At 39.9% G+C, this 16,066-nt stretch overlaps 1 protein-coding gene across 1 annotated transcript in view; it reads right to left on the reverse strand.

Moving 5' to 3' along the window:
* LOC122658802 (WD repeat-containing protein 43) overlaps window positions 1-9,066 on the reverse strand; it is a 39,435-nt gene extending 30,369 nt beyond the window's left edge. The window contains exon 1 of the mRNA XM_043853924.1: window positions 8,973-9,066. Within this exon, the coding sequence (XP_043709859.1) occupies window positions 8,973-9,062 (90 nt within the window). The 5' untranslated portion in view covers window positions 9,063-9,066. The remainder of the gene's footprint in view (window positions 1-8,972) is intronic.
* Window positions 9,067-16,066: the final 7,000 nt, after the last annotated feature.

Here is a 16,066-nt window from a genome sequence, read left to right on the forward strand (position 1 = left end):
GAATGTTACCCAACTGAGGAAGATGGAACTCAGGATGTGGATTCAAAGAGAACTTTTGGCAGGTCTTCTTTCCCTTTCTTTTGTACACAGTTAACTCCTTCTTATTTCCAAAACCAACACCTGAATGATCACCAATATCAACAACATTCACTTCTTTGTGTTTCCCAATATCAAGCAAAAATGAAGAAATAGGCAAAGGTGGTAAAAAAAGGAAGACATCAGCAGTCTTTTTACTCCCACTCTCTCTCTGAAGAAGATGCTAATGAGGAGTCAAAAAAAATCTATAGATTCAAAGAATGTGACATCTTTGAAGAGAAGTCGCCTTTGGTAGAGAAGGAATATCCAACGAAAAGGCATTTGAGTGCCTTGGGGTCAAGCTCAGTCCTAGCAGATTAATTAACATGGACATAGTAGATACACCCAAACACCTTAAGAGGAAGAGAGAAAGCAAAAACCTGAGGAGACAAGGTTTCCAAAGGGGATTTGGAGACAAGAAGTTTAGTGGGCATGTAGTTGATTAAAAAGGCAACAATAAGAAAAGCATCATACCAAAAGGTCTTGGGGACATGCATGCCAAATAGGAGACTCCTAGTGACTTCCAACAAATGGCAATTTTCCACTCAACTAACCCATTCTGTTGGGGTGTGTCAGCATAAGCAAACTGATGGATAATGCCATTGTCAATAAAAAAAATTTAGAGTCCACCATACATATACTACCCTCTTTATCAGAATGAACAATTTTAATTTGAGTACCAAATTGAGTACAAATCAGCTGATAAAAATTTTTAAAGGCATCGCAGACCTCACTCTTTTGTTTCATCAAAAAAGTCCAAGTGGACTATGAATAATCATCAACAAATAAAACAAAATAACAATAGCCAAACAAAGAAGTAATGGGAGTACGTCCCCAAACATCAGAATGCATAATATGGAAAGGAACAATGGATCTATTACCATGATAGAGCTAAGAAGAACGACAATGTTTAGCAAAAATACATGGTTCACACTGAAAAACATGAGAAGGAAAAGAAGTAAACAAGTGTAGTAATTGTTTTTTCATAACAAAAGAAAGGCGGCCTAAACGTTGATGCCAAAGCATCACAAAATTCATAGTACTGTTGTCACTCCGGCCACACACATAGGACTGAACAGAGAGCAACACAGGTATGTGGGGTTCAAGAAGGTAGAGTCCTTTCTCCTCACGTTCACTGCCAATAATCCTTTTCATCACCAAATCCTGAAAAAGACAATGAGAAGGGAAGTAGGTGACACAACAATTCAAGGATTTGGTTAGGTGACTCACAGTCACAGATAATAGATTAGTGGAAAGGGTAGGAATGTGAAACAGAGTCAAGGAAAATAGAAGAAGTGACATGAACACTACCCTTACCAGAAATAGACATAAACACTACCCTTACAAGAAATAAAAGTAAGTGAACCATCAGCAACCCTAACCTTATCCCTACCAGAGCAGATAGAATAGGAATCATAATAATAAGACATACCAGTCATGTGATTGGTGGAACCAAAGTCAATAACCCAAGAAGGGGTAGTGGAAGGTGCAGATGTAGAGACCTGCAAGGCTGAGGCCGAAGCATCTAACATTGTAGGTGTAGTAGAAGAGCTACCCAGCTGGGACATCATCCAGCGGAGTACTGCAATATAGGGAATCATGAAATGCCTTTAGTCCGGATGGGTACCCCACAGGCTTAGTCTCCGCCGTTACAATGTGGGCTCTAGCTCCCCCTCTCTTGCCACCAAGCATACTAGGGGGCTATTCATGTAGCACCCACCACCTCTCTCTAGCACGCCCATATTTTCCACAATGATCACATCTGAGTCTATCTCTGTCATCCCCTCGGGGTGGCCCTAGACCTCTTCCCCCACCTCGCCAGTCTCCGTGGGAGCTAGAGGCAAGTGCAGATCTCTCCAGGAATGGTATAGTGTCCATGGCTACTCTTCTGGTCTCCTCACTCTGTAAGTAGCTACATACCTCATCTAAAGATGGAAGGGGTGACCGCCCCAAAATTTGCACCCAAATTGGCTCATATTCTGGGTGCGACCTGCCAAGAAGAATAAGAACACGTTCCTTCTCAAGTGTCCTATATACCTTTGCCTCATCCTCAGGGTTGGACAGTTGGAGGTCCATATAATGATCATACTCCTCCTAGAGACCAATAATAGAGTTGTAGTATTTATAAATACTCCTGTCACCTTGCTTCGTTGTGATGACTTTCTGAAGGAATTGGTAGACTTTTGCCAAGTCATTGACTCAGTCAAATGTCTTGGAGACAGTCCCAAATATCCTTGGTAGTCTCCTTTCTCATAAACCTTCTACCAATCTCAAGTTTCATAGAGAAAATCAACCAAGTCATAACGATTGAATTCTCGGTCTCCTATTCCAGATACATCGGATCATTTGACTCTTGAGCCTTAATGGTACCAGTAATGTACCCCTAGCTTCCCCCGGCTTCACAAAGACAACTTCACATAGTGAGCCCAGTCTAAATAGTTGGTGTTGTCCAACTTCACAATGGATATCTAGGTATTGTGGTTCTCAAAGATAGTCAAACTAGGGTTGGTACCACCTAAACCACTAGTCGAAGCTTCCGTAGGTCCACTGACCTCAGACCCAGACATAATGTGCAAATACACTTAGAGCATTAGTTTGATACCTTAATCAAATGGGGAGTAGACTCTATCCAAATTCTTCTTCCCAATACTCAAAAAAAAATCAGCAAGCAAACAAACCATAGAAACTTGAAGAAAGTCAAATCAAATGCACCTTTCATAATGCAGCTTCATTCCATAACAAATACGTCTCACATGATGCAACTCACCAACCAACAACAACTATTCAACGCAACACAAGGCATTTCAGACGAAAAGGAGAGGGAAAACGAAAAAATGACAGTACCTGTCAAGCTTTGAGAGAATGAGTTGTGCTTCCATAGCACTAGCAATTACTTCAGCAACCAAGGCCATAGAGAGTTGAAAGCTACCTCCTAGGTGATTCTATCAAGCCCAAACACAGTCCAAATGCTTGCTCGAAGAGAGAGAAATGAGAACATGAAGGAAGAGCTAGTAACACTGTGTTGAGCCCCTTGTTCTTTGGTCGACTTTCACAACCTCTAATCTTCCTCCATTAGGTGTTTCAGTTGATGGTAAAACTGTATTAGATCTTCTCTAAGTGTGTTATCTTACATGGTATAGCCTCTGTCATCGTGAATTGTATGAGCTTGGTATTAGCGTCGATAGCTAATACCGAGAGAGGGGTGAGGAGGGTAGATTAGTAATTCACTTTATTTCTTTTATTTTATGTTTTCCTATTTTGCCCTTAAGTGGCTATATATTGAAGTTTAGAGGGAGGGTTACACATATCGTGTAACTCCCAAGTTGCACATCTCTTCTCCTCTTCTCCCTCTCAGTTTCTCTCCTTCTTCTTCCTTTTTTTCTTTATTAATTTACATGGTATCAGAGCTATAAGGACTGCTACAAATTTCGTAGATCACTACTTCTCTTATCTACAGCATCCAATTGAAGTTTTAAGAAGTATTTGAAGACTTGAAGACCTTGCGGTTTCTCCTACTTTCTGGTAAAAGGGGTGCAGCACCCTATGTTGTATTTTGGGATTGTTTAGAGACTAGTTCATGATATAAATTAAGAACTAGGTCTCCTTTTTGGTTTGTGGATATATTTGAAGGAGTTTTGATGGAGTGAAGGTTGTGTTGGAGTCTCAAGCATCAATCGACAATATTCACAGGGTTTCTTAGATCGTTTTTGCTAGAGGAAGAAAAATCGATTTTTAAAAGGGTTTTGTAGGAATCGATTGCTGCCTTTGCTGCCTTTGTCAACTTTTGTCAGGGTTTCTGCCTTTGTCGATTTCTGTCCCTGCTTTCAGCATCCTTCATCTTATCTTTCTTCACTTCATCAAGTACACAATGGGTGATGAATTGAAATCTGGTGAAGGTTCAAAGTCTGTAACAACTACAGAAATTTTTTCTTCCTCCTCCAATCGCATTACCGAGAAGAAGTTGGAGGGGATTACAAATTTTTTACAGTGGAAGAAAATTGTTAGGCTAGTGTTAACTGGACGTGATCAGCACCAACACCTCTTCAACACTAAGCCTGAGAATGACCCTTCGTGGGACACAGTTGATGCTCGAATCTTGGGACAGATGTTGAATTCCATGGAGAACCAAATCGTGGATTTGGTAACACACATTAATACAGTGAAAGAGCTGTGGGAGTATCTTAATGTTTTGTATTCTGGACAAAACAACCTTTCCTGCATTTATGACTTGTCCCAAGAGTTCTGCCGAGTTGATCGAAAGGGTCGTACTTTGACCCAATATTTTGCTGATTTTAAGAGAATGTATGAGGAGCTTAATTCCTTACTTCCTATCACTGCTAATGTGGAACAGATGCAAAGTCAGCGGGAACAACTTGCTGTAATGGGATTTTTGGGAGGCCTTGGGAAAGAGTTTGACTCTATTCGTTCCCAAATTCTTGGTGGTGACAAGGTAGCCACTTTGTCTGAAACTTTTTCCAGGGTTCTTCGTGTTTCTCGAGAGCATACTACTGATAGTGATACTTCAGCCCTGGCTTCTTTCCCATCCAACCGTGGGCCCAACAGCGGGGCTGGTAGTGGTGGTAATGTCAGCTCTGGTGGTGGTCGTGGTCGTGGTGGTGGGGCTGGTTCTTCTAGTAAGGCACCTACTTCGGGTACTCAAAGTAACTCTGATAGTTCTGGTGGTTCAGTGCGAACTTGTCATCATTGTGGTCGTCTGGGACATATCCAACGTTTCTGTTGGAATCTTCATGGCAAACCAAATCAGCAACAGTTTGCCAACTCTGCTACTACTGAGTCCCCTGTATCTCCACAGCCTGAAGGTAAGACTGTGAAGATGTCTGATGATGAATATGCCCGTTATACACAGTTCCAGATTTCTCAGTCAGCCCAGCCTCCAATTGCCACCTTTGTTCAGACAGGTAATGCCACTGCATGCCTTTCGACTGTCTCCTCCCATCCCTGGATCACTGATTCAGGGGCCTCCGAACATATGACTGGCGTTTCAGGTATACTTTCTTCTTTTCAGAAATCTTCTTGAGTGTCACTTTAGCTAATGGTTCCTTGGCTAAAGTGCTGATGTATGCACGCCCATATTACACCTTCTCTTTCTTTGTCTTCCGTTCTTTATGTACCTGATTTTCCTTTTAACCTTTTATCATTAGCCGGTTTTTTAAAACCCATAATTGTTCTGTAACCTTTTCTTCTGATTCGTGTATTTCAGGATCTTTCGTTGAAGAGGATGATTGGTAGAGGTCGTGCATCGGGAGGACTTTACATACTTGAGGACACTTCATCTATGGCGTGTACCAGTGTGGCGTCACCCCACCAGATTCATTATCGTTTGGGTCATCCTTCGTTGGAGAGTTTGAAGCTTCTTGATAGTCGTTTTCGGTCACTTTCTAGTTTAAATTGTGAATTGTGTCAGTTTGGGAAACTCCACCATATGAGTTATCCTCCTAGAGTCAATAAACGGTCTGACCAACCTCTTTCTTTAGTTCATTCAGATGTCTGGGGTCCATGTCCTGTCGTTTCCACTTTGGGTTTTCGTTATTTTGTAACTTTTGTTGACGATTATTCCAGGGTTACCTAGATCTTCTTAATGAAACATCGTTCTGAGTTATTTTCTATCTTTTGTGCATTTGTGAATGAAATAAATAACCAATTTTCGCATCCTTTGCATGTTCTTCGTAGTGATAATGCTAAGGAATATTTTTCTGCTCCTTTTGCTGAATTTATGACTCAACATGGTATTATTTATCAGTCCTCTTGTGCTTACACCCCCCAGCAAAATGGTGTAGCTGAGAGGAAAAATAGACATTTGATGGAGGCTACTCGTTGTCTGTTGTTTGAAATGAAAGTAGCTAAATCCTTTTGGGCAAATGTTGTTTTAACTTCGTGTTATCTCATTAATCGTATGCCTTCTTCCGTTTTACGTGGTGGTATTCCCTTTTCTTTGTTGTTTCCTTCTGCGCCACTGTTTGTTTTGCCACCCCGTATGTTTGGTAGTGTTTACTTTATTCATGATCATCGTCCTGGTGTTTCTAAGTTGGATCCCAAGGCTCTCAAGTGTCTGTTTGTTGGTTATTCTCGTACTCAAAAGGGTTATCGTTGTTATTCTTTTGAGTTGCGAAAATATATTGTTAGAGCTGATGTCTCTTTCTTTGAGTCTACACTGTTTGATAATTCTTCTAGTAATGTGTCTGACTTGGATGATGATCTTCCCGTTTATATTGTTCAATCTGCTGTTCACCATGCTCCACAGGCTGCCTCATCACCGGCACCTCAACCTAGTGTGTTTCAACGTCACCAATTGAAAGTATGTACTTGGACCCCCGCTACATCGACTTCTACACCATCTCCTCCTTTGCCGACAGATCCTGCAATAGGTAATGATCCTCCTCCTTTGGAACTTATTCTGATCTTGATGTTCCTATTGCTCGTCGTAAGGGGGTTAGGGCTTGTACCCAACACCCCATTTCTAACTTTGTTTCCTATGATGGTTTGTCTTCCGCTTTTCATTCTTGTTTACATACTGTTGAAAATCATCCTGTTCCTAAGTCTATCGCAGAGGCATTGTCTAGTCCTGGTTGGAGGGCTGCTATGAATGAGGAATTGTTGGCATTGGAAGAAAATCAGACTTGGGATCTGGTTCCCTTACCTTCAGGGAAATCAGCTATTGGTTGTCGATGGGTGTATGTGGTGAAAATGAACCCTGATGGGTCCTTGGCTCGCTTGAAAGCCCGCTTGGTTGCCAAAGGTTATGCCCAAGTATATGGTGTGGATTACTTAGATACATTTTCTCCTGTGGCAAAGCTTACTTCTGTTCGTATTTTGATATCACTTGCTGCCACTTACCATTGGCCCTTATATCAACTTGATGTCAAGAATGCATTCTTGCATGGTGATTTGAATGAAGAGGTTTATATGGAGCAACCTCCTGGGTTTGTTGCTCAGGGGGAGTCTGGTTTGGAGTGTAAACTGAAGAAGTCTCTGTATGGGCTGAAACAGTCCCCTAGAGCTTGGTTCGGCAGATTCACTGAAGTTGTGTTAAAGACTTAGAGTTTGGGCTGACACGATTTGATAGTGATCATTCTGTATTTTTCCGCCATTCTGAAGTTGGAAAATTATTCCTTGTGGTTTATGTTGATGATATAGTCATCACAGGAGATGATGTTTTTAATATTGAAGGTTTGAAGACACACTTACAGCAAAAATTTTAGACCAAGGACCTAGGAAGGTTGAAATATTTTTTGGGTGTGGAAGTTGCTCAGTCAAAGAAAGGAATTTCACTCTCACAGCGAAAATATGTTCTTGATCTTCTATCAGAAACAGGAATACTAGGTTCTAAACCTCTAGATACTCCTATGGATCCTAATTTAAAGCTTGTTGTAGATGATGGGGAGGTCTTAGTTGATCCAGAGAAGTATCGGAGGCTTGTTGGAAAATTGAATTATCTAACAGTGACTAGGCCTGATATAGCTTTTCATGTTAGTGTGGTGAGCCAGTTCTTATCTGCTCCTCGGACATCTCATTGGGAGGTTGTTATACATATCTTACGCTATCTTAAAAAGGCTCTTGAACGTGGTCTTCTCTACAGTGATCATGGCCATGGGCGGATAGAAGGTTTTTCAGATGCTGACTGGGCAGGGTCTCTGGTTGATAGGAGATCTACTACAGGTTACTGTGTGTTTGTTGGTGGAAATTTGGTGCCCTAGAAGAGTAAGAAACAGACAGTCGTTGCTCGTTCCAGTGCAGAGTCAGAGTACAGGGCTATTGCACATGTTACCTGTGAGTTGATGTGGGTGAAACAATTAATGGCTGAACTTGGCTTTGTCGATGGTTCTCCAATGAAACTGTGGTGTGACAATCAAGCTGCTATCCATATTGCTTCAAATCCGGTGTTTCATGAAAAGACGAAAAACATTGAAGTTGACTGTCATTTCGTTCGAGAAAAGTTACAACAAGGTTTAATTTCTCCTGGTCATGTCCATACAGGAGAACAACTTGCAGATGTGTTCACAAAGTCTTTGGGAAGTGCAAGAGTGGATTCTATTTGTAACAAGTTGGGCATGATTAACATCTATGCTCCAACTTGAGGGGGAGTGTTATCGTGAATTGTATGAGCTTGGTATTAGCGTCGATAGCTAATACCAAAAGAGGGGTGAGGAGGGTAGATTAATAATTCAGTTTATTTCTTTTATTTTATCTGTTTTCCTATTTTGCCCTTGAGTGGCTATATATTGAAGTTTAAAGGGAGGGTTACACATATCGTGTAACTCCCAAGTTGCACATCTCTTCTCCTCTTCTCCCTCTCGGTTTCTCTCCTTCTTCTTCCTCTTTTTCTTCATTAATTTACAGCCTCTATTAGGATCCTCTACTTTTCCAGGGTTCCAAATAGAAGTACAAAGGAGGTGTAAACTTGGTCGACTCTCAAACCAAACTCTGATACCACATTAGAAATAAAGCAAGGATCGATTCAAGAGAAGAGGCAAGAAGGTAAGAGCTGGGAAGAGAAGAAGAAGAAGTGTGCAACCGTATGGGAGAGAGAATCGATTTCCCTCCCCTATATTCTTTACTAACATAAAGATTAAAATTACATACATCTCCCTAGGAAGGTAAAAGATAAAAAAGAGAAAACTACAACTTAAGGTGACAATAGAATAAACCACTGACCAAAGTACCCCTATTACTTAAACTCTAACACATCAATACATTAACTTCGGGGTCAACTTCATAAAATACCATAATAACAATCTTCCAATAATGTTATTGGGTTTAACAATGAAAATACATCAACAAAATTTATGAAATTACCAGCCTCCAGATCTTTCATAATACCAAACAGCTCCAGACTTGGATTAATCTTGGTCGAAGTAAACAAGAAAAAAAAAACATACCTTAATTCGACCATCTCCTGAGCTGATAGCGAAAAAATCCAATGAAGGACTAAATGATGTCAAGAGGTCTCTGATATTAGGGAAACTCATAGTCCTGCATTCACAGACTTTAAATTTAAATCTCCACCCAAAAAAATTCATATCAACCCTGACTAAAACCACCAAAAACAGCATCAGTCATTCAAAACAAGCCATGACAATCGAGAACAATCAATGAAAGGGCTACAAAAGATCTAATATGAGTGTCTGCGTATGAAAGTAAATAAACTGTTCTACACAAATGAAATAAACGAGGTGGCAATCTGTTAAAATTTCCTGGGATTTATTACTTACAATACCTAAGCCTCCTATCTGTTACTCTGCTGACAAAATTTGAAATTTCGGGCGGCAAGAGACAAGGGTGTATAACAGAAAGAATAAACTATGAGCACGGAAACAGTGGCCAGAAGCTCTCCCTGCAAATTAGTGAATCGCCAGGTTTAAAGATGAGATGGTGGCGGCCAAGAAAGAGCCGAAAGTAAATGATGGGCGGTATAAGCTCTCTCCCCTTGCTCGCTCCTCCCAAATCAACTCTGGTCGCAAAAGCTCTCCTACCGTGCTCCTTCCCGCTCCCGTCCCACCAAATTCCTACTTGCCCCAGTATAAAACCCCACTAAACCCCCAGTTACAACTTTTTCTTTTTTAGGGAAATTTTCACGTACCTCTCTGAAGGTATCACATAATTACAAAAACATCTGTCAGTTTTGGGAAATTTCGTATACCCCCTACTTTTCTAAAAAGTTAACACATGTCCTCATTCCGTTAGTGTAGGATTAACAACGTTAAAAACAATGGGTAAATTACAAAAATACCCTTGCAAGAAAAAAAGAGAAAAAACCTGCAACTCAACTTCCCCAATCGTTTAGAGTTTGAAAAAAAAAAGAAGAGTTGCAGGTATCCTTGTAGGGAACACCATGGAAGCCAACATCTATGAGAAGCTGGTCAAACTCGAGTTCAAATCCCTTGAACTGGGGTTGTTCCTATAGTTTATTCACCTGTTGACAAAGTTCTGGAAGTCAATGTTGATCCTATTCTTCCGTTCCCTTTCCCGTTGCCCCTCCACAATCTCATCAGGGTCATTGGCATATCTCCTCCCACTGCCCATCGTATGGACCACATCCATTACTTCAACATAGAACTGGACATCCTTGGTCTTCTTGGTCCCTACTATAATGTGGTTGTGCAGGTGGAAGTGCAATAAGGTGATCATCTCCTTCTCAGCAGGCTGGAAGAATGCATGCTTAATGTTACCATACGACGTCAACAATCTCATCATGTCTTGAATCCTTGGAGCGGAACAAGACCTCCTTCAAATAGATATACCCTTGGAATTTCAGAGAGTTTGCATCATGGGAACTGAATGGGGTTCCTAGAACATTAAAATTATACGAATAAACCAAGATCTATTACTGATTGTTGGTTGTTCACACTTTTGACGGTGGCAACATGGAAAGGAACCATGATTCCATGAACTGGGAAGAGTATGGCTCCGTTCTTCTGGTCAATTTGAGTCATCAATTCCTTAGGAGGGATACCTGCAACTCATCTTCCCTTTTTTCAAACCCTAAACGATTTGGGAAGATGAATTGCAGGTTTTTTCTTTTTTTTCTTGCAAGGGCATTTTTGTTACTTTACCCATTAATTTTAAGGTTGTTAGTCCTACACTGGAATGGGGGCATGTGTTAACTTTTTAGAAAAGTAGGGGGCCTGTGAAATTTCCCAAATCTAAGGGATGATTTTGTAATTACGTGATACCTTAGGGGAGGTATGTGAAATTTTCCCTTTTTTTCTCTCTTTCCATCCCCCTAGTTTATAAGTTACAGACTACAACTTACAACTTCTTTTTTTTTTTTTTTTTTTTGGGGGGGGGAGGGGTGTAAGTGGTAGCGGAACATATGTTCTCCAACTTATTCTCACGTTTTTCAATTACAATCGTGGAATTGGTATAAATAATCTAAACTGTGCATTAAATTCCCACCTAGTAACCGGTTTCTTCCTGTTACGATAATCAAAACCATAAATCGAAAAGATAGCAGAGGGACTGTTCGTTGAGTTGAGAAAGTTGGTCGCAAGCCTGCAAACTCACCCTGTTTGGGTGTCGGAGGGTGATGGCGGGTAGATGAGAGAGAGAGGAGAGGGTAGGGCAGAGGATGTGGTGCTACGGGGTGCATAGGTTTTTTAGATAGCCAAGTCATATTCAACCAATATGACATTGTTCTACGTTGTGTTTGTTAGGAATTCTAATCAAGTGCTAGCCCTCTTACGTTTGCCCATGGAGAGCAAGGTTTTTTTACACATTGATTGCTTTGAGTGGAGCCGAGAACAAATGGGAAGAACAACTTTAGCTTCAAAGTGGTGTCTTCTGCAACATAGAAGTTTCACAAAAAAATCTTAACGAAGTTTAAAAAAGGCAGAATTAGAGAAGATACGTTTGGAACCTCTTCTACTTTTATTTTATCTTTTAATACCCTCTTCCTGAACTTAAAAGTTTCCGTCAATCAAAATTAAGGTACCAACATCTCCCCATGGATTGCTATTAAGCAAATTCAACAACCCACCACCAATATCTGAAGGCAGGTCCCATCTAAATCTCTCCTCCCTTACAACCAACAATTCTGGGTTCCTTAAAGCCTGCAACTTATGCAATTTCTATGCCAATTTCTCCAAGAAGGTTTGTCAGTTTGCCTTTAGTTGCAGACCTCATAGACATGGAGGATGTTTTGATACCAGTGTAGTGGGAGCAAGGGGCGGGGGGGGGGGGGGGGCGAGCACTAGAGTGGGAGCGAGGGAGGGCTGGAGGGAGCTGCAGAGAGGTGGAGTAGGGAGGGGATGGAGAGGGCGGGATGGGGAGAGACTAGAGACAGGTGGGGGTGGAGCAAGATATATGCAGGGAGAGAGGGTGAAGTGGAAGTGAAAGAGAGGGCGCGGCGGGAGTGCAAACCAAGTGAAGAGGAGAGAGATCATCGTCACAGCATGTATAATATAAAATGAGATAAAGTAGTTTAACAGCTTAGATTCGATGGGTTTAAATCAACGGTCATTAATTTCATGACGACCTGCAAACTTATTTTCATGTACATACCATGACCTTTAAGCCTTTTTTTCCATCTGAAATGATGTTTTCTATAAAAACAATGGGGTAGGTTTCCCACATTGCTAGTGTAAGAAGGATCTGCAAGCTATATCAAACTCTTATATCAATGAGGGCTTGGAGATTGGTATTATCCATATAAGGTTCACTTGATGTTCACATAGTCAAAATAAGAGAGAGAATATCAATGTGGGCCACCACTACTTATTATGTGATAAGGGTATATTGGAATTTGCACAAGAGCCGCACATGCTTCTTTTTCCTAAAGAAAATAGATTGCTTGTGGTACAGAACAACCTTATAAGCCCATGTGGAAATTCGAGAGTAAAAGATGCTGATGGAAATTTCACTGATTGGTTTTCAAAGTTCCTTGGGATCACGTTTGTCTATGTGGCCAAAGCTCTAGCTGTTCATCAAGCCTTGGTTTTAGCTTCACTTGGGTTATTTTGGAGAGTGATTGTTTAATGGTTATCTTTGTTGATGGTAATTTCACAACTCGCGCACTATTGTTGAACGTCTAAAGTACCCTCTCTAGTCCCAAACTGCTTCTAAACGAGTAAAAGATCATTAGAATCACTCATACGGAGTGCAACCAAATGGAACCCTAGGAGAAATTTGGGTCCCCAAAAAAATACAATCTATTTACAGCGTATGTAAAGTAACAATATACAGAGTTCTCTTTCACGTGACTCAGTGATTGGTTTATTGGACATTCTTTGAAGGGTGAATGTCACCATTAACTTCCCACACCTATTGTATACCCGAATTCAATTAAAGGGTCAGATCACATGGTTGAAGATATTATCTCATCACCATAGGTGAAGATAAACTAGGTCCTAAAAAAACCACCATACATACTGCCATAAAAAGCTCCCCTCCCCCCCCCCCCCCCCACAAAAAAAAAAACCAAGGGTCTGCAAACATTTTTTTTTACATGTTTAACAGGGGTACTTAAACTAGCATTCCAAGTTTCTAACTAATTGAATAGAATCAGAATTTTTTGTATTGATCAATGTTCATCTCAATCATATGGCCTAGCATGTTATTTTATTTTTTTTTACGTTGTTCATATTGTCCCTATTATTCGAATAGTGTTCAATAGGAAATGAATATCTCAAAGGGGACAGTTTCCCCACACACACGGTGGATGGAGAATCCCTTACCTATGGGTTCGTGTGTATTGGGATGGGTATTAGGAATAGTGGAAAGGACATTATTGACTTTGTACAAAGGGGCAGAATAATAACAACCCTAGATGAGTAGGTAAATCCTACTTCGTGGGTGGAGGAAAACTTTATCATATCTCAAATAATAAAAATTCCAAATTTTACATACTATTCATTACCATGTGATGATGACATGTGCCCTAAATTTTAGTACTAATTTAAGGTAAAAAGTTTCTTTGAGCCGATGGGGCAGGATACGTTAACACCCTTTGTGTCTTGCTCTTTTTTGTATGAAATGACCTTACTAACTTCTTATATATAATACCATTTCATTGCACCTCATTGGTTTGTGCTCCCATACACGTTTGCTCGGAGAACCCTTCTCCCCTATTTTGATTATCCCTTGATAATCATAATCTACATACGAAGTGTTGCCACAATGGGCTATTAGGAACTAGGAACCTGACACCTACTTTAGCCCGTCAAAAAATCCATTGTTGGCTAGTAGGAGACTCATGAAGTCAATGGTAAGTTTTATGACCACTTACCAGTTGTCTTGCTTTCTCAAATATGAACCCAAATCCATTTCAAATCATCCAATAAACAATCTACAAATGGACCAATGAACTCCATGTTTGGTACCCTTAATGATCTCCACGATAACTCTGGAACAGGGAATGTAGGGGACTTTAAGATCTATATGTCCACAAAGTTTCAACCCTTACCTATGGGTTCGTGTGTATTGGGATGGGTATTAGGAATAGTGGAAGGATATTATTGACTTTGTACAATAAGAGGCAGAATAATAACGACCCTAGATGAGTGGGTAAATCCTAATCTGTAGATGGAGGAAAACTTTAATTATCATATTTCAAATAATAGAAATTTCAGATTTTACGTACTACACATTACCAGGTGATGATGACATGTGCACTAAATTTGAGCACTAATTTAAGTGAAAAAGGTTCTTTGAGCTGATGAGGTAGGATACGCTAACACCCTTTGTGTCTTTCTCTTTTTCGTATCAAATGACCTTACTACCTTCTTATATATGATACCATTTCATTGTACCTCATTGGTTTGTGCTTTGCTCGGAGAACCCTCTCCCCTATTTTGATTACCCCTTGATAATCATAATCTACATGTGAAGTGTTCCCACAATGGGCTATTAGGAACTAGGAACCTGGTACCTACTTTAGCCCGTCAAAAAATCCACTGTTAATGGCTAGTAGGAGACTCATGAAGTCAATGGTTGGTTTTATGCCCACTTACCAGTTGTCTTGCTTTCTAAAATATGAACCCAAATCCATTTCAAATCATTCAATAAACAATCTATAAGTGGACCAATGAACTCCATGTTTGGTACCCTTAATGATCTCCAGAGTAACTCTGGAACATAGAATGTAGGGGACTTTAAGATCTATATGTCCACAAAGTTTCAGCCTCATTAACCAACTATATCTCCAATAGGAATCTTGATCATCTATTCATACGTGTATGTTTCACTCATAATTAAGTGATGACAAGTTTCCTTTTATCTATTTCACCTAGGAGAATTATCTTAATGACACCCTGAAAAGAAATTTATAGAAGCAAAAGGACACACATCTCACCTATTTACCTAACTACACATGAAATGGCGTAGAGTTAGGTGATTTAGACCCTAATATCTCCTTGTATTTTATTCAATGGAATATGTTTATTTTATTGTAATTTTTTTTTGGGTAAATTACACGTCACCCCTTGGTTTTCAATAGAAACTCAGATCACCCCCTAGTTTTTGAAAAAATTCAAATCACCCCCTCTACAGTAATGGTGTTAGTCTGCAGTTAGTTATTGGTGTGAAGGGACTATTTTACCCTTGTACTAAAACATTAGAATTAAATTTACAATACTACCATTCCTTCATCTTCAACCTAAAATACCCCACCCCTTTCCTGCAACTCCACTGGCAACACCGCCACCGCCGCCTCTGCCCTTAGTTAGTAAGTTCGGGAACGGCAATTGAACGGGAACGGATACATACGACAATTAAACAGACTAGACGGCAATAATACAATACACGTTTAATACGTGTTTAATACGACCACTCTATAAGTAAAAATACGGGCATATATTCACTATGTAACAGACATTCACCACTTAATAAACAAAATAATAGCATATACACAATAATTTTAGTGTGTGGTTCTTTTAGAATCTTTAACCAAAATCAGAAACAATCGTCGTATCTCCAAGATAATTGAAGCATTGGGGAACCAGAATTTTCTATCATTCTCTGTTCTCAACTTGTGTTACTTCCACTAATTACAGCCTTAATCAGAGAGCTAAGCTTAAATCTTCAAATTAACATTCAATGTACTTTAAAAAAAAAACAAATCGAACCAATGCAAGTACACCTTTATTCTGGGTTAAAGTGGGTGCTTCTTTTAGAATCCTTGTTCTGTAGCATAGCTTAGCAGGGTTATTTGTTCTATATAAATCTTCAAATCTGCAATTGCCATTTCCAAATCTCTAAAGCAATGGTGCTTGATTTGAGTATAATTGATTAAAAATTAGTCAAAACACTCAGGCCACCACCACCTATTCCCATTACTTAAGCTTCAAATACTTCCAAAACGGAAAGCTGTTTTAAGATTGAAGAACTTATTGGGTTTGAAATGATGATCAGAACTTGGGTTCTTTCATTAATTCACATCTGGGTTTCGAATTGAAAAATACAAAAGATGTTATATTGACTAACACAACAATGGAACCAAGAGAAAAAAGAGGGGGGTTGAGGAGTAAAGAAATAAGAA

The sequence above is a fragment of the Telopea speciosissima genome, chromosome 4 (assembly GCF_018873765.1).
Source record: "Telopea speciosissima isolate NSW1024214 ecotype Mountain lineage chromosome 4, Tspe_v1, whole genome shotgun sequence".
NCBI classification, from domain to species: Eukaryota; Viridiplantae; Streptophyta; class Magnoliopsida; order Proteales; family Proteaceae; genus Telopea; species Telopea speciosissima.